The 25,491-nt window shown below is 43.8% G+C and overlaps 1 protein-coding gene across 5 annotated transcripts in view; it reads left to right on the top strand.

The window, feature by feature from the left end:
- Positions 1–22,231, top strand: part of hook3 (hook microtubule-tethering protein 3) — a 59,990-nt gene extending 37,759 nt beyond the window's left edge. For 2 of the 5 annotated variants that reach the window (XM_037533662.1, XM_037533664.1), the window contains 11 exons: positions 390–474; positions 1,882–1,954; positions 4,163–4,303; positions 6,359–6,446; positions 11,183–11,217; positions 12,334–12,416; positions 12,803–12,903; positions 12,987–13,091; positions 13,869–13,940; positions 15,688–15,824; positions 21,778–22,231. In XM_037533662.1, coding sequence (XP_037389559.1) covers positions 390–474; positions 1,882–1,954; positions 4,163–4,303; positions 6,359–6,446; positions 11,183–11,217; positions 12,334–12,416; positions 12,803–12,903; positions 12,987–13,091; positions 13,869–13,940; positions 15,688–15,824; positions 21,778–21,793 — 936 coding nt within the window. In that variant the 3' untranslated portion in view covers positions 21,794–22,231. Of the gene's footprint in view, positions 1–389; positions 475–1,881; positions 1,955–4,162; positions 4,304–6,358; positions 6,447–11,182; positions 11,218–12,333; positions 12,417–12,802; positions 12,904–12,986; positions 13,092–13,868; positions 13,941–15,687; positions 16,894–21,777 lie in introns of those variants that run through there. The other 3 variants (XM_037533663.1, XM_037533665.1, XM_037533666.1) reach the window with 2 other exon arrangements.
- Positions 22,232–25,491: the final 3,260 nt, after the last annotated feature.

The raw sequence follows: 25,491 nt of genomic DNA on the forward strand, positions 1-25,491 counted from the left end.
TGTCTCTCTCTCTCTGTCTCTCTCTCTGTCTCTCTCTCTCAAGAATTTTTGGACAGTAACAGTTTTGGAACTGTTAAAATTATACTTATAATCCATTTTAGCTAAAAAAAAAGCAATGAAAATGTTGTTTTCCTTTTAAGGAGTGTTAGGTTGTGGTGGAGTAATGTGTATCTCTCTCTCTCTGTCTCTCTCTCTGTCTCTCTCTCGCTCTCTCTCTGTATCTCTCTCTCTGTATCTCTCTCTCTCCCTCTGTCTGTCTCTCTCTCTCTCTCTCTGTCTCTCTCTCGCTCTCTCTCTGTATCTCTCTCTCTGTATCTCTCTCTCTCTCTCTGTCTGTCTCTCTCTCTCTCTCTCTCTCTCTCTCTCTCTCTCTCTCTCTCTCTCTGTAGCGTTTGAGGACTGAGAGGGACTCGCTAAAGGAGACAATAGAGGAACTGCGCTGTGTTCAGGCACAAGAGGGTCAGCTCACCTCAGGTAAACCATCAGACCTGCTAGATCGGTCGGCCATGTCCTCACTGTTAACTCTGACGTTTTCATGCCGTCTTTGAGCTGCAGGTTATTAACAGCTCCACATGTCAGTTCCTCACTCTCATTACCACAGCTGTGACTTTAAATATACCATAAATAATTAATGTTATTAATTAACTCTTTTAATAGATTTACATTACATTTTGCCACCTAAAACTTAAGACAGAGATTTCAGTGTGACGTTTTCTGGGTCTTCTTGGCAAAAAAAAAAAACACCTGGAGTAGGGCTGAGCAATAAAACGATATTTATATTACCATTTTTTTACGATATTTTTAATTACCATTCCCTGTGTGAGTGGAGCGGCCGGCGATCTGTTCTCCTGTCACCAAGTGCGAGTGACGAGATCAGTGGTGTTACTACACTGGCGTAGAGTGAACTCCCCTCTTTCCGTATATCCTGACAAGCTTTATCAGCGTTAAATCACAGCCTCAATCCTCACAACTACAGCACAGCGCTCAAAAAGTCATATTTTAGTGTTCCCAAGCAAAGAAAGAGACAGAAAGAAGTGGGTTCATGTGAGTTACAGCCCTGATTTAAATGAAAGTAAACTGAGGAAGCTGTGAGGCATTGGAAAGAGGGGGAGGGTTATCTTTCCAGGCTGGCTGATTTTATCAGCTGGCCAACTTGAAGCAGCTCCGTCACTCACACAGCACAGAGAATTGATGATGCAGTAGATCAGACATTTACATTTACGGCATTTGGCTGACGCTCTTATCCAGAGCAACTTACAATTTGATCGTTTTACACAGGGAGGCTAAGGTGGTGTTAGGAGTCTTGCCCAAGGACTCTTATTGGTATAGTGTAGGGTGGTTACCCAGGTGGGGATTGAACCCCAGTCTACAGTGTAGAAGGCAGAGGTGTTACCCACTACACTAACCAACCACCACACGACACAAAAGCACCGCTTTCAGTTTAAACGTAGCTAAAAGTCGGACTCAGTTTCAGTTCACCAATCAAAATACTACAGCACACCCAGTCGTCTGCTAGCTGGTGTCTGAATACTGTGATACGCTCTGACATGGCTGTGTTGGGACCCATCGGCACTAAGATGGTGTGATCCATCACTGACCTACCGAGCCAGATAATGTTTGCTGTTCATACTGAGTTGACATTTATTGCAATACGTATCGATATGGAAGAATATGAATAATTGTTTACCGTGATAACATTTTTGGCCGTATCGCGAAGCTCGAACCCGGAGCTTCATTTAACAAGAACAGCTGCATTTAAACTGCAATCAGGGTATTGGTCAGAAAAATAAAAATGGGTTATAGATCCCTAAATTGTTCGGCCCAACCACGTACTGAATAGTAAGTGCTTTGCCGTCTTTGATATGTGTGTTCCTCTGTCAGTAGGACTGGTTCCACTGGGCAGTAACGAAGGATCTGATTCGCTAGCTGCTGAAATAGTCACTCCAGAAATACGGTATGTCCCTCTCACGCCGCCTCCCACACACACACACACACACACACACACACACCAAGCCTTTGTAGGGAATGCTGATACAGAAACATGGTCTCTGTATGTTTGAATGTATATGGTAAGTGATTCTCCGCCTGCGTAACTGAGCAATCAATATTTTTCTGCGGTTTTACTGAACTTTACATCAATCGTGACGCTGTGTGGACGATGCCGAGATCCTTCCTCGGATGTTTTGACACACTCTGAGAATGTTTTTTACTTTGTATGCTGCAGCTTAGCAGTTAATATTTTATTAACCATTTATATTAAAAGCTTCACTATAATATTCTGCTTGAAGCTCAACAGAATATTACTGAATACGCCTGTTGGCATCTCTTGAGCTGGTTGTTAACCCTTGTGTGGCGTTCAGGTCTATGGGATCTATTTTCACTGTTTACCCAAAGTAAAAGTGATGCAATTCATCATTTGAACCTCAGGTTCTAGTCCTTTGCTCATTTTCTGTAAGGAACATATAAAATAACCCATTTTCAGAGCTTCACTCTGTTCACCCCCCAACATTTATACTACACACGTGTGTAAAAGTGTGGAGGTGCTGTGTCCTTCACTCTGTTCTCCTCCTACACGGCCTGCTGTTAGTGTGGGGACAACACGGACAGGCTGCTGACTGGCTACAGCTGCTAAAGTAGACCCTACGCTGGACACGTGATATTTTAAACATCTGGTATTTTCACTTAAACTGTTATGACTGTATTGCTATAATAAACAATAATGTGGTCGGTCCAGCAGACCACTGAGTAACACACACATCACCACACTCGGGTTAAACAACGCTGCTCTCCTACGTAGCACTTGGAATTTAGTCTAAAGTCCAAGTCATTAAAAAGTCTGACATGTGTTTTCAGTTTTCTCTGAACTGCTATAGTAGAACGATCCATATGCCTTACTGTGGTATATTATAATAGCCCAATTTCTGCTCTTATTTAAGGCTTAAATTGTCCTGTTGTTTTTCATTTGTGTTTTGTTTTCTCTCAGTTTCTTTTGCTTTTATTGTTTTTTGCTTTTAATTTTTCCTCGTGTTTTGTAGGACTTGTTTTGTTGATTGTTTTATACTGTATGGTATGTCTACTGGACCCCAGAAAGAATAGCAGCTAATGGGCATCCTAAAAATAAAGAACGTGTAAGTGGAGTGCAGATGCTGCTGGAGCTGAAATCCAAGTCTGAAGTCTTCATTTCCTGCCTTCAGTCAGCGAAAGCTGAAGCAGCAGCAGAACTCAGACACGGCCTGCGGCGCAAATGATCCGCCTCTGTTTCTCTTTCTTTGTTCCTTTCTGTGTTTATTTTCTTATAACCCGCCTGCAGGACAGCATAGCTGTGCACACAGAGATAACGGGCGCACACTGTCGACAACAGACTCACTTTGTTTCTGTGTCTGTGATTCTTATCAGTGTAAAAGAACAGCTGGGAATCAGTCATTTCTGGATAATATACACCAATCAGGCAAAACACTCTGACCGCCTCCTCGTTTCCACACTCACTGTCCACTTTATCAGCTCCACTTACTGTATAGCTGCACTCTGTAGTTCTACAGTTACAGACTGTAGTCCATCTGTTTCTCTGATACTCTGTTACCCTGTTCTTCAGTGGTCAGGAGCCCCATGGACCCTCACAGAGCAGGTACTGTGGATCATTCTCAGCACTGCAGTAACACTGACGTGGTGGTGGTGTGTTAGTGTGTGTTGTGCTGGTATGAGTGGATGAGACACAGCAGTGCTGCTGGAGTTTTTAAACACTGCGTCCACTCACTGTCCACTCTATTAGACTCTCCTACCTTGTCGGTCCACCTTGTAGATGTAAAGTCAGAGACGACAGCTCATCTGCTGCTGCACAGTTTGTGTTGGTCATCCTCTGGTCCTTCATCAGTGCCCACAGGACGCTGTTGACTGGATATTTTTGGGTGGTGGACTGTTCTCAGTCCAGCAGTAACACTGAGGGGTTTAAATACTCCAGCAGCACTGCTGTGTCTGATCCACTCAGACCAGCGCAACACACACTAACACACCACCACCACGTCAGTGTTACTGCAGTGCTGAGAATGACCCACCGCCCAAATGCCTGATCGGTGCAAGTTGTTCGTCTGCCAGTACTGATAGGACTCTGACATCATTGTTTATGCCTTCAGTTGTAACACGTTCTTGTTGGTGTTGTGTGCAGGGAGAGGCTGATCCGTCTGCAGCATGAGAATAAAATGCTGAAGCTGAATCAGGAGGGTTCTGATAATGAGCAGATCGCTCTACTGAAGAGCCTCCTGGAGGACGCAAACGCCAGGAAGAACGAGCTGGAGACCGAGAACAGGTAACACACTCGCACGTGTGTGTGTATAGTGTACATGCTGCCCCCTGTTGGATGTTATATTGGTAAAATGCACAAAGGTGAATAGGAAGTTAAGCTTTGTGATCCTTCACGCCCTCACGCCTTCCCCCCTTGATGGAAAACTGGCAGATTTTGATATTTTGGATTCTCACCCTGAGCATCTAAAACGGATAAATCAAATCGAAGGTAGAACGGAGTGATTTCACAGGTGACCGCACAGGTTATTTTGGAAATCTAGATAGCAGCTGGGGTTAACGAGAGATTCAGCGTAGGAATTAACAAAGGATTTGATGCTGGATGTAACGTTAACTGTCAAACTGTGACATCACGAGTTTCCAGCTGGCCTTGTGTCACAGGAAGAGTGCTCTGTTAGCTGGGAACGCCCGGATCGTGGTGGGAGTGAGTGCGGAATACAGAGCACTGAAGCCTACAGACAGAAAAGAGAACAACAAAATGATATATAGATCATTATATAGAGCAGGGTAAAGCAGTGGAGCCTCCATGCATGGAAGGTGTCTCCTCACCAAAAACATGAATGGCTTGACTGACTGACTGATGTAGTGATTCCATCAGGGTTATTAAAACTAAAGAAAGATGGAATGTGTTCAGGCCCAGGGTCCTCAACTCCAATCCTGGAGGACCGGCGTCCGGCACGGTTTGGAGGTTTCACTACTTAAGCACATCCACTAAACCTGACAGCCTCAGTGTGTTTACATGTACTTAATAATCAGATAACTGCAGAAAATCAGGTTTTGTCTGTAATCCAGTCAATGCGTTTATGTGCACTGGAGTAATCGGATAACAGGGAAACTCTGTGTCATGTAACTCATTCATCTTCGATGAATTTTCGGTATAATACACCACTCTCACACTTCCACGTTCTAGCTAAAGCCCTGGTGGCGTTTTGTGCTGCAGTGAAAGCGACACTACTCTGCTGTCGCCAGGAGAGGGCGCACTTACGATTTTTTCGACAATTGGACAGGGGGGGCATGGCTAAAACGCAGTGTTATTCATTCCCTGTTTGAGTGGAGCGGCCGGCGATCTGTTCTCCTGTCACCAAGTGCGAGTGCCGAGATCAGTGGTGTTACTACACTGGCGTAGAGTGAACAGATCTGCTCCTAAACCGACCCACAAGCGCAAAAGAACAGAGCTTCATGTGGCTTGTCCAGAGGTAAACAGCTGGGCACATCACCCAGAATGTGTTCGAGTTGGGTAAAAAGGGTGCGTTATTGGGCCTCTTCTTTGGTTCGTGTCCTCTTTAAACGCTTCAGCCTCGGCCTCCTCCAGTCACGATTGGCCATTTCGTTCAAAACCTCTTCGAACCCGAAGCAGTTGCAGTAAGTCTCTTCTAATTTTTTGATACAGAAACATCAGATTCAGTGTGTTTATCTGTTCACACTGAGACGCACATCTGTGTCACATCTGAGGGGGAAGGTCGGATTTGGGCCACTTTTGCCTGCTGTGTTAACGTAGCCTTTGTGAGTATCGTGCACATCTGTGAAAGCACCAGTAACGCGGAACACATCCAGGAGCAACGTATGCTGCCTTCTTGACTCTGTCTTTTTCAGGGACACCCCTGCTTATTCCAGCAGGACATCATTAAGCCACATTCTGCATGTGGTGTTGTAACAGCGTGGCTGTGTAATCAAAAAGTGCAAGTGCCAAACTGACCTCCCTGCAGTTCAGATCTGTCTCCAGCTGGAAACATTTGTCTTACTGAGCTCAAACAGTGACAGCAAAGGCTCTGTGCGGTTCCACATTTGAACATTTCGTAACTGAAGAATGGCAGAAAGTTCCTGCTGGATAAGTTGGGAACTGTCTGGTACGTTGCTGGCGTCAAGTTTGGAATGAAAAACCAAATTATGCTTATAAAGTAATTTATATAAAAGTATATACTTTATATACGTTAGGCTCAGGCTCAAAATTCTCTGGCTGTCTTCCCAGTTCAGGACACGCTTACGTCGCTGCGTCACTGGGTGAGTTTATCAGACTTGCTGTATGAGGTCTTCTGACTCTCTCTTGCTTTCTTGCTCTCAGGCTGGTGAATCAGAGGCTGTTGGCAGGTCAGAGTCAGGTGGAGGAGCTACAGAAGAGTCTTCAGGAGCAGGACTCTAAGGCTGATGATGTGAGTAATGCTCTCGGACCATTTACACCGGCATATTATTAATATATTAGCTATATTAACCCCACTTGCTTTTGTCACTAACTCCCAATTGTGTTCCTTTTGTGTGTGCATGTGTTTCTGAATATGCATATGCCTGTATATACAACGTGGATGTGTACAAAAGTTTCAGCACCCCTGCTGAAATGACATGTTTTGTAAAAAAAAATCAGTCAAATGAGTGAAAATAAGCTGGTATATCTTCTACAGAGAACACACCACGTCTACACATCATGATGCACCAGTACTGCTTATCTGCTGAAATTATTGTACTGGGGAAATAATAAAATATTAAATGTGGCCTGTGCAAAAGTGATGTCATATTTGATGTTTTATTCCCCCCCCATACAGTAAACTCAGCAAGTAAACATGAATACATAAATTATAAATTATATAACTTACTAAAATTTGCAAGGCATGCCATGTTTAAGTGTGTTCACTTAAGAGAACGTGTGAATTTCCTAGATACACATTCCTAGACGCCGCGTCGTCTGTCGTTCTCTACCTGAGGTGATACGTCTGACCGTCCGCCGTGTTGGAGAGGTCAAGATCCTCTTGTGGACAGATTCACTTGTACTGAGAGACGATGAGTCTCAGGATTAAATCAGCCACAGCTTCCTCATTACTCCACCCATTTACACCACATCTGTTTAGTTCTAATCCTCAGACTCAGACTAATCTGGGCTGCACGGACGGCTCTCGGCGGCTTTTATTACTGTAATGACTGATGGTGATAATTAGCCGTCCAGCAGGACCAGCAGGAAAGTATTCAGTCTGCACCTGATGTTAAAAACCGAGTTCAGCGCCAGTAAAAAACACAAACTCACTCACATCAGCAAATCCATCAATGAGTGAATCTCTTCTAATATTAATACACACCACCATAAAATAAACCCCACACACAGGAAGAAGGACGGAGCTGAAGTCGGCTTCCTATTCGCCAGCTTCCTGTTCCGGTTTTCCCGTTCCACCTTAAACGGTGCAGCAGGAACGTTCTGGTGCCTGAAGCCGCTCCATTTAAGGTGGAACGGGAAAATTCAAGCCAGAATCCGGTGAATAAGAATCTGACCTCAGCTCCGTGTAAGAAGGTGCTGACGCTGATCTATGATGAACATCTACACGGATTAAGGAACGCTGTAACTTACCCAGCTACAAAGCTTTAACCATCACTGTAAATCAGTAACTACTACATCAAGTTAAGACCCCCTGAATAGACCATTCAATGAAATAAGCTTAATATAAAACCAGAGGAAAAACAACCACAGCAGCAGGTTCTCTGAGCTTCACCAACCACACGACCACATCTACACATAAACACCACACAGACATGAGCGCGGATCACTGCGTTCCCTCCGTTATATAATCCTATCCCACTTTCTGAGAGCGATATTCCTGAAACAGTGGAATTGTGGACAGTATCTTTCTCAAACTGCCGCTCTGTAAAGGCACTGAATGCAGTCCAGCAGAGATGCTGACCTCCCCAACATGGCGGTGCCGTCGACGTGCCTGGCTGGACCCAATGCAGCGTCTACGTGTTCAAACTTTTGTGTACATATCTGTGTCTTGTATTGCTGCGAGTACTAACAGGCTTTTTTAGTGCCGTTCTCTTCAGCTCATGATGTCACTCATGTTGTAGCATGACCCAGGCATGCCATTGGCTCCCCTGTCCATTCGGCGCGGAGGTTAAAGGCCGCGTGTGATGACATCACCAGGAACACTGTACACGTGTGTCCCCATGCCAACATGTCTCTCCATGACTGTCTCTGTGTCCTTTAGCTTGTTTCTCGCTTGACTTCATCCATTCTACACTCTCTGTCTGTCTGTCTCTCGCTGTCGTTGCGGACAGGCCACTCTCAGCTCAAGCCCTCTTTTCTGTCCCTCACAATCACCCCTTCCTCAGGCTATTGTAAGTACAGCATGTGGGAACCAGCCGCTCTGCTGCTGTCTCTCTGTTTGCGTCCCAGTCTTTATCTCTAATGGCGGGCAGCTAGCATGCTAATGCTAAAAACGGCGACCTGCATGCTTTGGTGCTTCTTTCAAGCCCTTTCAGGAATCACTGCCACTGCAGCATCCATGGCCTGCCCCTTCAACTGTATGTAGTCAATCAGCCAACACATGATTGCTTCTTTAGTTTTGCACTATTAACAAAATTCAGTATAATATGATGTCGATATGAGTCTGCATGTTCTCCCCGTGTCTGCGTGGGTTTCCTCCGGGTTCTCCGGGTTCTCCGGCTTCCTCCCACAGTCCAAAGACCTGCAGTCAGGCCAGTTGGACGTGCTAAATTGCCCCTGTGAGTGACTGTCTGTGTCTGTCTGTCTGCCCTGCGATTGACTGGCGACCTGTCCAGGGTGTATCCTGCCTTCCGCCCGATGTCCGCTGGGATAGGCTCCAGCACTATACATTCAGTATTTACATACATTTACATACAGCATTGTATGTAAATTTCATGATGAAAGGACCAAAAAAACGGCCCAAAATGACTTGGAAAGACGTCTGGTTCCATTGACTTGCATTAAAAGTAAAGTAGGTTTTTTCCTTCTCCTGTAAAGTTCTCATTTTGGAGATACGAGGTTTTCTTCCAGCAGCAGTGATATCAGTGTTTGCACCAGGCACAGTTTTTTGTGTTCCACATTTGTGTTCCACACTTCCACATTCAGATAAACTGGCTTTTTCGCAAGGCACGTTTGGTCTGGCCGCAGCTTTAGGTAATTAGTTTATACCCTGCTAATTGGTGGTGAAGGAAAGTCTGTCCACTCGACTGGCCTCTTGGCAGTGACAAGTTATTTCCAGTCATACAAGCCCAGATTCCTGTGTTTGAACAGTGGCAGACCCATGAATGTGAAACCAAATGCCATCTTAATGATACATATTTGAAATCACTGTGAATCTGATAAAAATAGCATAAATAATGTAGGGTTTGCCTCAAATAGCACACAAACACACACGTTTTCATTGTTCTGGCTTCTGTGCTTACTCAGATCTCCACGAAGAACGAGGGCTCCTCCTACGTTTTTTATCCATCCATAAGAGTCACTGGTGTTACTGATCGTCATCGGTGTTACACATAATACAGGAAACACCAGAGACGTTTTTAATGAACAATGCGTTTTACTAAACGGCTGCTACAGAACATCAAACCGCACGCTGTCAATCAGGGAACATCCACTAAAATATGGAATTTAATCTGTTTGTGTTTGTTTTTTCACTATTACCTCAGAATAAAGTCGGTCACACCAGTGACGTCAGCTAGAAGCTTCATATGAGATCATGAGCTGAATGAGAGAATCTCTGAGAACTGAGAGACACAGTGGACTCACCATGAGCTTTTCTTCATAGATCCTCAGAAAACAGGTCAAAGGAGGTCGAGTGACGTCATCGGTGTGACTTTTATTTCAAAATAAGAGATTTTTTTATTACGCAGTAACACCAGTGACACGACTCCTGGGGGACTTTTATTCTATATTTTATAATATTTACTTGGCTTTTGTTTTCTTTGTCATTGAATTAATATATTTCACAGTCATGTAGAGATTATTGCAGTTAAAATTACAGAAAAACGTGTTTTCACCTCAAAACATGTCCTCGGCCTTCACACACGACTGTGAGGACGAGCTCTTCTGTGGTGCTTGGAATTCAGTAGGATCGATTTATAAACCAGTGTTGCTAAATTGAGGCTCAAGAAGGTGAAACTGATAAAATAACTTGGTGTTTTATGCTGAAATATAAATAAGTTGTAACATTACCACGTTTTTCGAGTCTGTCTGTAAATGACAGGGACACAAACGTGGACATTGCCATAGAAAGACTCGTCAGTCTTGTTTAACTACATGCAGACGTTGGTCTCGACTGACCGTCTTCTTTTGTGATGAGACTTTTTTTTAATACAGTGTGTTAACATTTCTTCCCTGGTAGACCTGTAAGAGGTTGTGGTGCTTTGGCAGTTTCAGTTCCTGGGGCTTGGAGATTGTGTGTGCAGAGCTGTTAGAGTTGGAGTTTTGTGATCGAATCTATTTTGCAAATGGATCTTTCTGGGTCTGCTTGTTAGTGAGGTAACGCTAACGAGCGCTGCATCATTAACCGAAAGGAGATGGGAGAGTGGCCACTTTCTTCTTCTGCATGACCAGTCCAGAGAAATCGAAACATCATTAGCCGTGCTTCTGTTTATTTATCCAAAACAAAATTCGAGCTTGGAACATGATCTGCTTTTGGCTGACAGTGGTCCTCCCTCTGAGCCGTCCTGATGCTGATGCTCTGTTTTTTGAATCGATGTGCTGGATTGAACTGTCTTGTTCCACTTGATGTCAGTGAAATCAAATCAGCATCTGCCATGCATTGAAATTTGTAAAGTGGTTTCATGGATGTGAATGTGGTGCCCTCTGCTGGCCAGCAGGTGAACTGCAATCGATTAGGACGGCAGATTTTAGGCCACTTAACCCCTTTTTTACTTTAATTGACTTACTTTGATGAGGTTTTGTGGCACATAGGTGACAAATATCAACAGATTACTTGTTGTCTAGAAATGAAAACGGCTATGGTGCATAATATAAGTACCTGTTTAAAACTCTTTGCACTACTTTGTGCTGTTCTTATCACAGACATGTGAATGAGGTTCAGTTCCTCACTGTTACAGCAGAGGCCACGGGAAAGAAACCTGTGCGTCTGTTTCTAAATTTCTTCTCTCTCTCTTTTTTTTACAGTCTGTTCTGCTGAAGCGCAAATGCGAGGAACATTTGTAAGTGTTTTCTTCTATTTCTTTTTCTTATATTTATCGCTGACAGTGGTGGACAGTTATTAAGTAAATGTAATTAGTTTCTGTACTTTAGTATTTTTTGGTGTATCTGTACTGAAGTTCCTCCGTTACTGGGCGACTTTTTCCTTTCACTCCACTACATTTCAGAGTCTAATATCCGACTTTTTCCTCCTACATTTTGAGAAATCTGTCGTTCCTTTTGGTTTCTGTGTGTATAAAAACGTCACATGTCAAAACGAAAGAAGCGCAAAGCCAGAGCACCAATCAGGGCCCAGCGGTCACTTTGTTTAGAGCTGGTTTTGACCTGTTGGTCATACCGACCCAGTGCAGCACGCGGTTCAACGTCAGCGCAGCAGCGTAAAACTTTGGGAGAGTCTGTTCAACATAAATGATGAACTAACCTAACTTTGTGTAAATAGAGCTCAATATAGAAATATGTCCACATATGCAGTCGAGACTGACGCGGCTTTTTTCTGAATTTCTACAAACACCATTTCATTTTATAGTAAATGAGTTTGGGCTGGTTTATGTTTATGAACAGACGCCTACAGATCAACATAGTAAAGGAGCTCATCTGTGATCCTGAGTTTAAAGCCAGTTTTTATTCAACTTAAACTTGGAACTAAGTTGTAAATAAATCTGAAACTGAAACTTTGCTTGTGTGTAAAAAGTGATTTCAGAGCCACTCGGTTCTCCCTGATGGAAACTGTTTACCTTCAGTGTTTTGTGCTTCTGATCATTTTAATAGACGTCAGCGTCACTAATTAATGACGTTCTATTAAAAGACTGGTTTACCAAGAGAGACGCTGGAGGACTTTCACCTGAAATGAGTTCATGAAGCCAGTCTGGTTATAAAAATGATAACAGGACATCAGAGCCAGAATTACTCTTTTAGTACTTTTACTTTATACTTAAAGTATTTCCCTTCAAATGTACTTAGTACTTTTACTCAAGTGGAGGTCTAAAGTGAGGAACTTCTACTTTACTGGAGTGATATTTTACCTTGGGGGTCTCGACTTTAACTCCAGTACATGGTTTGTGTACTTCGTCCAGCGCTGATCACTCACGTAATAAATGTATTTCCACTTGTTCCATCAGGGATAAATTGAGGGATGCGTCCAATGAACTGCAGAAAAAGAACAACATCATTGAAGACCTGGAGACCAAATATAGCTCAAGTGGTGAGTTATTGACTGTCATTTTCTGTAATAACATGATTTGTTGCTCCCACAGTGCGTCATGTAACTTTCACCTCTGCATTTAACCCGTCCGTGCAGTGAAACACCACAGACACACTAGTGAACACACACACACTAGGGGGCAGTGAGCTCACTCGCCCGGAGCGGTGGGCAGCCCTATCTGCAGCATCCGGGGAGCAGTTGGGGGTTGGGTGCCTTGCCGGTTCCCTAACCTGCAGCCCATGAGTCCCCCTGAAACTTTAAAGAGGACAAAAACTTTGAATGGGCCACAGTACTTAATGATAATAGTAATATTGTGTTAAACTGCTATTGTGTTTGTTTTTTGTGCCTGACTGGAGACACTAGGTTGACTTCTGTTCTTCTTTCAGGTCAAAAGATTGAAGAACTGGAGGAAGCTTTGAAAAAGAAGGATGAAGACATGAAGCAGATGGAGGAGAGATATAAGAAATATCTGGAGAAAGCCAAGAGCGTAAGATTCGTCTCTGAATGTGTTCAGATAAAGCACCAGTCGAAAGTGGCCGCTGATGAGTATTGTGTGTTGTTTTCATTCAGGTCATTCGGACCCTGGACCCCAAACAGAACCAAGGCTCCGCTCCTGAGGTGCAGGCCCTTAAGAACCAGCTACAGGAGAGAGAGAGGATGCTGCACTCACTGGAGGTCAGCATTGCTACACATACACTAATGTACTCAGGCCTCTTAATTAGTATATAGTAAAATTATTGTAATAAGCTAATCATTTGTTCAGAAGCAAAAACATTCTGTAATGCTTTATGATATTGTCAGTGTGAGGCAGCTGGCATGATCAGAGAGAGCGAGAGCTGAGCGGTGATGGAGAGAGAGAGAGAGAGAGAGAGAGAGAGCTGAGCGGTGATGGAGAGAGAGAGAGCGCTGAGCGGTGATGGAGAGAGAGAGAGCTGAGCAGAGAGAGAGAGAGAGCGCTGAGCGGTGATGGAGAGAGAGAGAGCGCTGAGCGGTGATGGAGAGAGAGAGAGCTGAGCAGAGAGAGAGAGAGAGAGCGCTGAGCGGTGATGGAGAGAGAGAGAGAGCTGAGCAGTGAGAGAGAGAGCGCTGAGCGGTGATGGAGAGAGAGAGAGAGCTGAGCAGAGAGAGAGAGAGAGAGAGAGAGCGCTGAGCGGTGATAGAGAGAGAGAGAGAGAGAGAGAGAGAGAGAGAGAGAGAGCGCGCTGAGCGGTGATAGAGAGAGAGAGAGAGAGAGAGAGAGAGAGAGAGAGAGAGAGAGCGCGCTGAGCGGTGATAGAGAGAGAGCGCTGAGCGGTGAGAGACTTCAGTTAGATAATGAATCTTGTAATTGAGCATTTGTGAAACTGTTCTCAAAATAATGGTGAGTGCAGCTCAGTTTACGGACATCAAATCACACACACACACACACACAATCCTGGAGAAGGTAAATATGATGTGTGTCTTTGTTTACAGAAAGAATACGACAAGGCGAAATCTCAGAGAGACCACGAGGAGAAACTGATCGTGTCCGCCTGGTACAACATGGTGAGTGACGTTGGCTGAATGTTAATGTGTGATATTTCCAAACATCCTGTGCTTTTTCTCTTTTGGTATGTGCTATATGTGCACTTCTCTAGAGGGCGCTGTTGTGCTGTCAGTGATCTATCAGTAGCCACGTAAAATTCTCATGTGAATGTCCAGTCAGAAAGCAGGGGTTGTGTTTATCTGAGATCAGCGTCCTGCAGTGAGGTGGTGATCTTCTATCAGAACCTGGAAGCTGATCCTACATCAGCCTTTTTAATCTGAGAGACAGTGGAGTGTCTCCTTCTGTGAGGGACCCGATCTGCCCAATTAAAAAATAAAATAATTCACTCAGTAAATTAATCAGCTAAAACTGTCCCCCCAGCCCCCAATGGAAGAGTAAATATCCGTATCTGCCTTTTCAGCCAGATCAGCCCAGACTCTCTGATCTCGGACCGTCCTAGTTACAGCCGATAGAGCAAGAGATGAGCAGTCGATCTACAGAATCTGATATTGATCAACCAGTAGGGATATTAAGACACTGTGACATCATTGATTGACAGCCCTTTTATTATCATAAGGAAATATAATAAAATAAAAATAAATATTTTACTTTCTTCATTTCTTTCATTCTTTCTTTCTTTATTTTCTTGTCCTTTCTCTCTCTCTCTTTTTCTCTTCTCTCTCCATCCCCCTTATTTTCATACTTTCTTGCTTTTCTTTCTATTTCATTGTTTTCATTAATTCCTTTTCTGTCTCCCATCTTTCGCTCCGGTTGTTCTCTCTCTTTCTCTCTTTGTTTTACCTGTCTTGTTTTTCCTATCTTCATATTATTCATTCTTTCTCTCTTTCTACCATCTCCCTCTGGCTTTCTGTCTTTCTCCTGTTCTGTCTATTTCTTGTTCACTCTCTCACTCTCTCCCTCACTCTCTCCCTCTCCCTCACTCTCTCCCTCACTCTCTCCCTCTCCCTCACTCTCTCCCTCACTCTCTCACTCTCTCCCTCACTCTCTCTCACTCTCCATCACTCTCTCACTCTCTCCCTCACTCTCTCCCTCTCCCTCACTCTCTCCCTCACTCTCTCCCTCTCCCTCACTCTCTCCCTCTCCCTCACTCTCTCCCTCACTCTCTCCCTCACTCTCTCCCTCACTCTCTCTCACTCTCCATCACTCTCTCTCTCTCTCTCTCTCTCTCTCCCTCACTCTCTCTCACTCTCACTCTCTCACTCTCTCCCTCACTCTCTCTCACTCTCCATCACTCTCTCCCTCACTCTCACTCTCTCCCTCACTCGCTCACTCTCTCTCTCACTCTCTCCCTCACTCTCTCTCACTCACGCTCACTCTCTCTCTCTCTCTCTCTCCCTCACTCTCTCTCACTCTCACTCTCTCACTCTCTCCCTCACTCTCTCTCCCTCACTCTCTCTCTCTCACTCTCTCCCTCACTCTCTCTCCCTCACTCTCTCTCCCTCACTCTCTCTCCCTCACTCTCTCCCTCACTCTCTCCCTCTCTCCCTCACTCTCCCTCACTCTCCCTCACTCTCACTCTCCCTCTCTCTCTCTCTCTCTCTCTCTCTCTCTCTCTCTCTCTCACTCTCTCCCTCACTCTCTCTCACTCACGCTCACTCTCTCTCTCTCTCTCTCCCTCACTCTCTCTCACTCTCTCTCTCACTCTCTCCCTCACTCTCTCTCCCTCACTCTCTCTCCCTCACTCTCTCTCCCTCTCTCCCTCACTCTCCCTCTCTCTCTCTCTCTCTCTCTCTCTCTCTCTCTCAGGGAATGGCTCTACAGAAGAAGGCGGCGGAGGACCGATTGGCGAGTACAGGTTCCGGTCAGTCTTTTCTGGCCCGACAGCGACAGGCCACCAGCACGCGCCGCTCTTACCCTGGCCACGTCCAGCCGGCCACAGCCAGGTAGAGCAGCCGCCCCCTCTCGCCATGGCTACCCTCACTACGGCAACACTGTAGCCGATCAGGACGTGTTTCTTCCCTTAAGCCCCACCTCCAAGCTCTCTTCCTCTTCCTCCCTCTCCTCACCTTCCTCTCCCGCCTGAACGCTTTAAAGTTGCCCATGTCGTCACAGGGTATCCCAGCCCATCCCAGCCCATCCCAGCCCATCCCAGCCCATCCTGTTTACAGTCTTTTTCAAGACTTTCTTGTTTTCGTTTTTCTGCTTCTGTGTTAAACTTTTCCTTTCCTCTCTGTTCCGCACAACCTGCGGGGTTTTAAGAAGAGATGCTAATGGAGTAGCATAGCATTACGCTTTGCTTTATTTTTTTATGAAGAGAAGCGAAAACGTTCTCTCTTTAGGCGGATGCTGCGAAAACGTTCTCTCTTTAGGCGGATGCTGCGAAAACATTCTCTCTTTAGGCGGATGCTGCGAAAACATTCTCTCTTTAGGCGGATGCTGCGAAAACGTTCTCTCTTTAGGCGGATGCTGCGAAAACGTTCTCTCTTTAGGCGGATGCTGCGAAAACGTTCTCTCTTTAGGCGGATGCTGCGAAAACGTTCTCTCTTTAGGCGGATGCTTTGGGCTTTCTGATGAGCCCTTATTCATCACGAGCACTCCTCTCGACAGCGCATGATCGAGTCCGTTTCAGGAAGCTGTCTGAGGGGCTGCTGAGCTGAAGCTGAACTCTTCCTCTGTTAGACAAGCTTGGAGCCTCTTAGAATTCTGCTTATATACGAACAGTTTGGCCAGAAATCATTCACACGTTTTTCCCTCTTTACCAGACTGTAGCCGAACAGCCAAAATCCAGGGTGATTCAGAAGGATTCATCCCATTTCACAATGATTTATCTCACTGTAAATCATTACAGACCAATGCACGTTACCATTGGGTGTAAGGCAGGAGATACGCCTGGACTGGTCAGATCAGTGCAGTGAACTCTAAATGGTGTAAATGAGCGTAAAGTTTATTATGTAGTTCTACAAGGTCTCAGTCTGAACCTCCTCCAGCTGTACGGACGACATCAACACCACAGTCAAGCTCATCCCAGACTGGACTGAGCGTGTCGGGCGTCGCTGCTCTCACGGCTCTTTCAGTGGGATTTCGGAGATCATCCAGTGCTGTGGAACCAGCGCCGAACGCTCTGAGCTGCTGGAGCTTCACTGCTGATGAAAATCACTCCGCACAGTTCTGACGGATTCACTCTTATTGACGTGGAGAACGCAGAACCTTCTGCTCAGGGGTCTCAGCTCCTTTCAGACTGAAGGAGCCAGTCAGAAACTCTATGACCCCCTCTTACAGTTGGATAGTAATTGGTTCCTAGACGCCTCACGGTTATAAAAATATTGCGCTTTGAAATCGGATGAATCTTTTGGAATCACCCTGCAGGTTTGGTGTGACGTTTGCTAAAAACAATAGCACAGAAAACAAGTCCTCATTGCGTCCGTCTGCTTGGTTTCAGCTCACTGGCTCACTGAAAAAGTAGCATCCACCACTCACTCAACACAAGAACCTACAGATTTCCATCAGCTGTATGTAAATAATAGAACATTATGGAACAAAAAATTCGATCCTCCAGTGTTGTCATCTGAAAAAGGAGGCCTGTAAGTCTGCAAAGATTAGCTGCATCAGCCTTGTAGCTCCAGTGCAAAGGTAAAGAAGCGAGCTTCACACACCAAACATGCTTTTGCTGATCTTTATTTGGAGTAAAGTTACTAAATCAGACTTTTCACCAAGCTGTTCGCTTAAAATGCGTTTAACATGCCATTCTCGGTGTTCAGAGCGTCTTAGAATCCTTTCATTAGAGACGGAAGATGTTTTATTTCCTGTTGCCAGTGGAAGGATTACAAGGAAGGATGCTTACAGTTGTGCATCTCTCCTTAAAACCCCGCTGGCAGGCTCAGATGTAGTAAACGTCTCAGGTTAGCGGAGTCGCTCTGGGAGCAGCTCTTTTTTTACGCGTATAATTATGTTCATTAAAATTTCACAAGCAAAAGCTGCTCCCAGATCAGCGTCCTGCACTCTGAGATGTTATTTGACAAAGCCTGCAAAGCTCTAGTCTGTTCAGAAATGTAAGAAGCGTTTTAATGTGCGTTTAATGAGCGTTTATGGCTCTGTCAGTTTATATGTATCTGCATATTAATATTTTCCTTTATTTTGTTCTTCAGACCTTTAAGGAACTCATATCTATGCATTGAACTGTAGAATGTGGCAAATGAAATAACACATGCTGCGTTGTTGTTTTGGAGATGAACCGACAGCTGTAGCTGTGGAACGTTGTGTTGTCGTCTTGTCTTTCTGCCAGTGACGTAGTGCCGTTGCTGGTATTCGAGGACTTTATGGAGCCTCCTCATCCACCTCCAGCCTTCATGAACCCCCTTATAATCTCTTGTTTGCCATGCCTTAACGTGCCCTTATCAGCCTCGGCTGAAGCTACGCTTGAAGGCCTCAAATCCACTGACCTGGGTCTGCTTCATACAGAGGGGGCAGAGCACGTTTGCATCGTCGCACGTTTTTCAGTATTGTGGTCAATAGGGGTGTAAATCTGTCGTCGTGATTGGATTTGATCCCAACTCTCGAGGAAACGATCCAAAGCGTCATGTTCTCAGCGGTTTAGTTAGAGCCCAACTCATCCGTAAAACTTTGTAGGCAATACCGTATCCGTTTAAGCGGCTTAAAGTCTGATAACGCATAATATCAGCTGATATTTTACTGATTTTGACATTACAATCCAGTAGTTTTAGTTAACCGCTGCTCTGCTGACTGATATGGTCAGTTCTCAAATGTCAAATAAGCTCAAATACGCAACACAAACTTGGTCCCAAGTCACACTGGTGGGCGAAGCTACCCATATTTGTGGTTTTGGTTTCTGTTACCTCTTATTTATTTTTTTGTTTATTAGTTTTCTTTGAAATCGAAGGCTTTTTGTATTAAAACTTTATTCTCATGCTGAAGGTTTTCCCTTGTTATCAGGTGATTGCTGACAGGCCAGCTGGCGCAGTGCTGTTTACATCAACACAACATATCGCTGCTGTCCAAAGAAAAAAAATACAGTATCTCCAAAATAGTAACTTCACAGAAGAGGGCAAAACATTCTTAACTTTCAATCTAAATTAATGTGAAAAGATTTTATTCCAAGCATTTATTGGGCGGCTGTCGCGCTCAAATGATGTTGAAAAGTAGAAATCGGAAAAAATGGAGATGCACACTTTTTTGGACGATGGCAATATGCCGGGTGTGTTTATACCAGTTGAGAGGCAAATGTAAATAAAGGAAAGCAGATATTTTTGCCGCTGTGAGACCTTTTTGAGGGCAGCAGGGTGATGTTTGTTTATTTGAGCTTTATTTGTCGTCAGGAGATTCCAAATATCAGCTTGGAAGCAAAATTACACAATTACAATTAAACGATTAAACCAGCGGTCGTCAGTATCAGCTGATATTATTTGATGTTGTGGTGGTTGGTTAGTGTAGTGCTTAACACCTCTGGCTTCTACACTGTAGACTGGGGTTCAGTGCCCCGCCTGGGTAAACACCCTACACTACACCAATAAGAGTCCTTGGGCAAGACTCCTAACACCACCTTGGCCTCCCTGTGTAAAATGATCAAAGTGAAGTCGCTCTGGATGAGAGCATCAGCCCAATGCTGTAAACGTGTTCTCTACTATCTGAAATATTGATCGTGCCCTAGATTCAGTTGGACTGTTTGGGTAGAGCGTTACTTTATAAAATATTCTGTTGAATTTGCAAAGAAGTAAATATTTCTCCACCTCTAGTGGTCAGCGATGGTGTGGTGTGTATATAGATGGCTATTCTTCCAACAGATCAGGCTCAGGATGTGTTTTATTCCACCTGGTCTGGTTTTAGTCGTCTGCAAGGCCTGATGACTTGTTAGAGCGAAGCAGTGAGACGTCGCCTAGGGCTGCGCGATGTGGACAGGTTGCTAGTATTGCGGTTCTATCACTACTTATCACTGTGGCGAACTATAATTGCTGAAGATGCTCACAGGTCACGGTAAAAAACTGATTAGGGGAGTTGCAGCGTGTTTGCATGCATAACCTGTCGTAACACCTGCATGGTGGCCCTTTGTTGAAGGGCATCATTATTTCTTTTGATTTGGGTTTGATTACGCCTTTGATTTTCTTCCATCAGAATCAAGATGACAACTAACTCCACATATCGTCACTGTGACATCAACCTCGTAACTCCTTTTTCCCCGTTATTTTATATTTAGCCCATTTGAAAATGCTAAATGTTTCTTTTAAATTGTGTCAGCATTTCATGACGAGTTGACCAATAGAAATGATCCAATCTGGTGCATCAGCGTATATTAAAGGTTAAAGGGGAGTTCCTGCCTAAAACTAGCATTTAATGTTGGTTAATACAGTATTTTGTAGTGCAGCACAGAGCCCTGTTAAAAATAATGCATGGCCACACATTATTAACTAGTGGGAACGAAATCCTAATGTGTGGCCACGACTTAGTAAGGCATGGGAAAGAGAGAATTAAGTCGTGGCCACAACCTATTAAGGTGTGGGGAAAGAGAGAATTAAGCCGTGGCCACGACTTATTAAGGTGTGGGGAAAGAGAGAATTAAGCCGTGGCCACGACTTATTAAGGTGTGGGGAAAGGGAGAATTAAGCCGTGGCCACGACTTATTAAGGTGTGGGGAAAGAGAGAATTAAGTCGTGGCCACAACCTATTAAGGTGTGGGGAAAGAGAGAATTAAGTCGTGGCCACAACCTATTAAGGTGTGGGGAAAGAGAGAATTAAGCCGTGGCCACGACTTATTAAGGTGTGGGGAAAGAGAGAATTAAGCCGTGGCCACGACTTATTAAGGTGTGGGGAAAGAGAGAATTAAGCCGTGGCCACGACTTATTAAGGTGTGGGGAAAGGGAGAATTAAGCCGTGGCCACGACTTATTAAGGTGTGGGGAAAGAGAGAATTAAGTCGTGGCCACAACCTATTAAGGTGTGGGGAAAGGGAGAATTAAGTCATGGCCACGACTTATTAAGGTGTGGGGAAAGAGCGAATTAAGCCGTGGCCACGACTTATTAAGGTGTGGGGAAAGAGAGAATTAAGTCGTGGCCACAACCTATTAAGGTGTGGGGAAAGAGAGAATTAAGTCGTGGCCACGCATTAGGATCTCGTTCCTGCTATTTAAGGCGTGGCTATGACTCATCAGAGATGTACAGGATTTTTATACAGGATGTTTCAGGCGGGGCTGCGTAGTGCAGCGTTGCAACCCCTTAGCAGTGTTTTCGTCCCTCAGTGTTCTCACTACAATACCCAGCATGCATTACCCAGACACGTTGTACAGCCACTGAGAACTGCTGTATGAGATGTAGGGTCTCACTTTATTTGGATAGTCCTCTACAGTCCCCTGTAGATTCTCTACAGGTGGTCAAATTGTTAAACTGTCTGACACACATCTGTTGGTTCTAAGCAGTGGTGGGGGTAGGGTTAGTGTTTGGACCAGGGTGAGCGCTGGGTTTGGGTTTAGGGTTGAGGTTGAAGTAAATTACGGTTAATTTAGTAGATATTTAACTTGGAAGTAAATGATCTACAAGTGGACGGTCCAAATAAAGTGTTACCAAATGTAGAGGCTAATAAATACAGACGTATTAAATACAACGTTGAAAATGTCACTATAGAGACTTCACTGGCAGAAATCTAGGAGGTAGGTAGACACGTTCACATCAGATGTCGTGGGTCATGTTCCTGTTTTTTGCTCAACACTTCTCCTCGGTCTTTCATAGACATGAGGTTTTGTTCCAACAGTGACGATATATAAAGTGCACGCACACGCATGTGTCTGAGTCTGTGTTCTGACTAACAGAGAAACATTAACATCCATTGCTTTTGGTCTCGATTGACCGTTTTGTTTGACGGCTGTCCGTATCCTCTCTCTTCCCTCCACAGTGATGTTATGGCATGACCAGCCAGTCAAAGGGGACGTGGCTGCATGAGGGTGCCGCTTGCATGACTGATTTGATTTGATTTTGAGCCCTGCTGACAAAATAACACGTCAACACACACTAACACCTCCCCCCTCATCGCCCTGAGCTCGTGTGCTGCGCCGTACGGGAAACCCCGCCCCCCCCTTTTCTCTTGAGCCAATCACAGAGCAGCGTGCTTGCTTTCACGCTTCCGCGGCAGTCCGAGAGGCCAAAAGAGAGATCCCAAGTGACGTACGTAAGGAAGAAGACTGTTACGTAGTACAGTGTTTAGGCCGTATGAGGATGGCAAATCACCGCTGTCTGAAGAAAACCTCGTATCTCCATTTTTGTCATTTTTGAGTTTTTAGCATATTTTGAAAACGCCTGTCGTTCTTTACATTGTGTGTAAATTTCATGAAGAGTGGACCTAAAGAAACGGTCCAAAATGACTTGGAAAGACGTCTGGTTCCATTGACTTGCATTAAAAGGAAAGTGGTTTTTTTCCTTCTCCTGTAAAGTCACCATCTTTGGAGATAGGAGGTTTTTCTTCCGACAGCAGCGACGTACAGAATCAACTACGGTTACAATCCAAGTGTTACTGATCTGGCGTGGCGCCAGTTAAAGTGTTAAAAAGCAAGAAGTGTTGTGTGTGAACACGATGTGGTGTGTATCAGTTTCACCTGCGGAAAGAAGCAGGTTAGAACTCGACCTTGACCACAACTTTAACTCTTTCTTTTCCATATTTATTTGTTTTCTGTTTTAGCTTAAATGCCTCTTAACCTGTATGAAGTGTTATTTTTCTCTTTTCTGTGCCCTTATTTTATGACCCTTATGAACAAATTTATCACTTTCACGCTGCAAAAAACGACACCTTGCCATGTGAAATGATCTTGAGTCCGGTCAGTATATATAATATTTCTCATTTTGAGATGTTGTAAGATTATTTCTAGACATTTCTGGCCTCGTTCTTCTTGCATTATTCCTTAAATTAGGCAAAATGGTCTGCATTGTGTCTTAAAACGAGCAAAATTACCCACAAGATTGAGAAAAAAAGATTAAACCTTTAAATTTAATAATATAATTTAATAAATTAAATCCTCTTTAATCTTAAATAATCTTATAATATTCCTACTACACTCTCCGAATGAGAAATCTTTCACATTGACTAGATTTAACTTTTCACTTTAACATTTTTCGCAGCCAGCATGTTACTGACTGGAAGGTATGCGCTAATGCTTGGCCCCTTAGCATTGCCTTCATAACCTCACATTGTATTTATCATTACGTTTTTATTTTCCTATTTAACACTCAGCCTTCGGGCACCTGCTGTTTTCTCTAGTTAGAGGTTTGATGAAGCCACCAGCCTGGCCAGAGCGAGCGCTAAAGCCATGTGGGCTCGGTTTAGCATCATGTTAAGTAAAGCACAGTTGTTTTTGTACCTGATGGAGATGCAGTATTAGACAAAAACACATAAAAAGGTCAATCACAAGTTGGCTAGAGGGAACTCGAGAAATGAGAAGCTGCTTTGTGGTCAATCAAGACAGTCGTTGAGAGAAAATATGATTAGCATATTGCTAACGAAAGAATAGCAGGAGATCGATGGGGCGGGGGGGGGCGTGGCCTGTTACTTGCAAGTGCTTTTACCTCAGATTAGTAGGAAGTGGAAGACTATGACACAACTGTAAAGACTAATACAGTGAAGAGTTTCTACTGTTGATTAGAATTAGGGGAATTCCGCCTGTTTTCAGCCAGTGGAGATGTAAACGGAGTCGTTCGGAATGGGTTGATGTGAAATGGTTCATTGTTATCGATGCATTTCTTTACAGTGGTGGTGAACCAGTGGAACCAGGGGTGGCAACGTCTACAATGCAAATATAGCCATTTTATTCAAGGCCGGTGAGCACCTTAGGTTTTGCCTTTCAGCAAAATGTGCACCTTTGAATGATGACTATGCCACCAACATGAGTCGTGTGGATTTCTGGCCATCTCTGATGTTCGCGCCCAATTCTCGACCAACTCCGATGTTTTTATGGAGTCAGAACTAAGGTTATGATACCGAAACATATGAGCCATGTTTTGAAAACAGTCCAGTTGTTTCCATTTTCCCATATTCAACAGCTTTAAAACAGTGGGTGAAAAGGTTCTGTGTGAATGATCATCTTTAGGAACCGAGACGACCACATTCAGTTTAGTTTTCATCTGAAATCGCAGTAGAACGTGTTGAAAGTGGCAATCGTCGGGGTCCAAGCACTATACGCCATTAGTGTTTTTAGAATGGCCACAGTTCATAATAAAAGTGGCGTCTCTAAATTTTGAACACTGACCTTTTGACATCGGTATGCAAAAAAAAATTAAAAATCAGGATGCCTACAGAAAAAGTAAAGCTTTTAGACATGAATTATATTGGCATAGTTGTTAAATTGATTGAACTAAAGTCCACAGCAGTTACTTTATTTTAGTCTGATGTGCTCCAGAATACGCCGTTAATTTATGTTTAAATCATTCAAATATGTCCTAAGAATGGTGCCACCCGAGCTTACAGGGGATTGACTTTTGAGTGAATCACCTTTTTCAATGCTCACGAATTTTGATATCGGATATTAACGCTGATAATAGGTAAAATGGTGGGAAATCTTTATAAAATAACTTCCTTAAAGGACCGTTTTGCTTAACACCCTGCGTGTACCTCCATCACGATAGGGTTTTAAAAAATGGCCACAAACTTTTCTAAACCATCGTAAAACTATGACTCGAGTAACTTTTGGTGAAGGAACTTTGGATCTGAAGTCTGGTCCCTATCAGCACCACTGTGAAGAGTTTCTCCACTTCACGTCAGACCGCTCCCAGTGACTTTTTGTTTACATGCTGATGATTTAATTATGCAGATATTTTAAAAGACTGGCGGAATTCTGTTTCCAAGTTTACCTGCTGCTTCTACTTTATCAGCTTTTACAGGTCAGCGAATGTCCATATTATGCAATAGAAAACCATTTTGTAATGAGAGGTCATGACCGTGTGACTCAATTAGGGCAGATTAGATTTTCTTTCTTTTTTTTTTTTTTCCTGAGTAATTTATAATGTGTTCGATTGGGGCTTTGTGAGTTGATTGCATTGACGAATGCACCAGTAGTTTCATTGTGTGGACTGTTTAAAATAAAATAAATATCTTTTACAACCGTCCATTATGAGGTGTTGTGCTCAAAACTGATGTCGAGAACACCTCAGTCAAACCCCCTGAAGGAAAAAAGAGAGAGAAAAAGCAAACAGTCAGACATTAAGTCCAAATTTCTCAACTTTTATGGTTGCTGTATAATTTTTTATGGATAGGAAGACTCATTACATTTAATCAAAGTAGCAAATAATTCCATTTGCCAAGTTTTATATTGCTTGTAAACAGTATGTACATACACTATGTTGATGGACAGTGGAGGAAGTTTCTGGTCTTTAGTATATGAAAAAGAAATGGACTGATTTTTAGATGAATTCCATGGCGTCTCCATTAGAACTGTGTTGATGAAAATGTGCTTCCTACGCTGCAAAAATGTACAGTTGTTAATCAAGTTGTAAATAAAGCTTGTATAAAATTTGCTGTGAGGGCGTCTGATTTTACACTGTATGTGTGATTGTATGTATGAATGATTTACAGTTGGACAAGCCCCGCCCCTGACGTCCTGCTCAGCTCGTCATCCACCTTATT

The sequence above is a fragment of the Pygocentrus nattereri genome, chromosome 23 (assembly GCF_015220715.1).
Source record: "Pygocentrus nattereri isolate fPygNat1 chromosome 23, fPygNat1.pri, whole genome shotgun sequence".
NCBI classification, from domain to species: domain Eukaryota; kingdom Metazoa; phylum Chordata; class Actinopteri; order Characiformes; family Serrasalmidae; genus Pygocentrus; species Pygocentrus nattereri.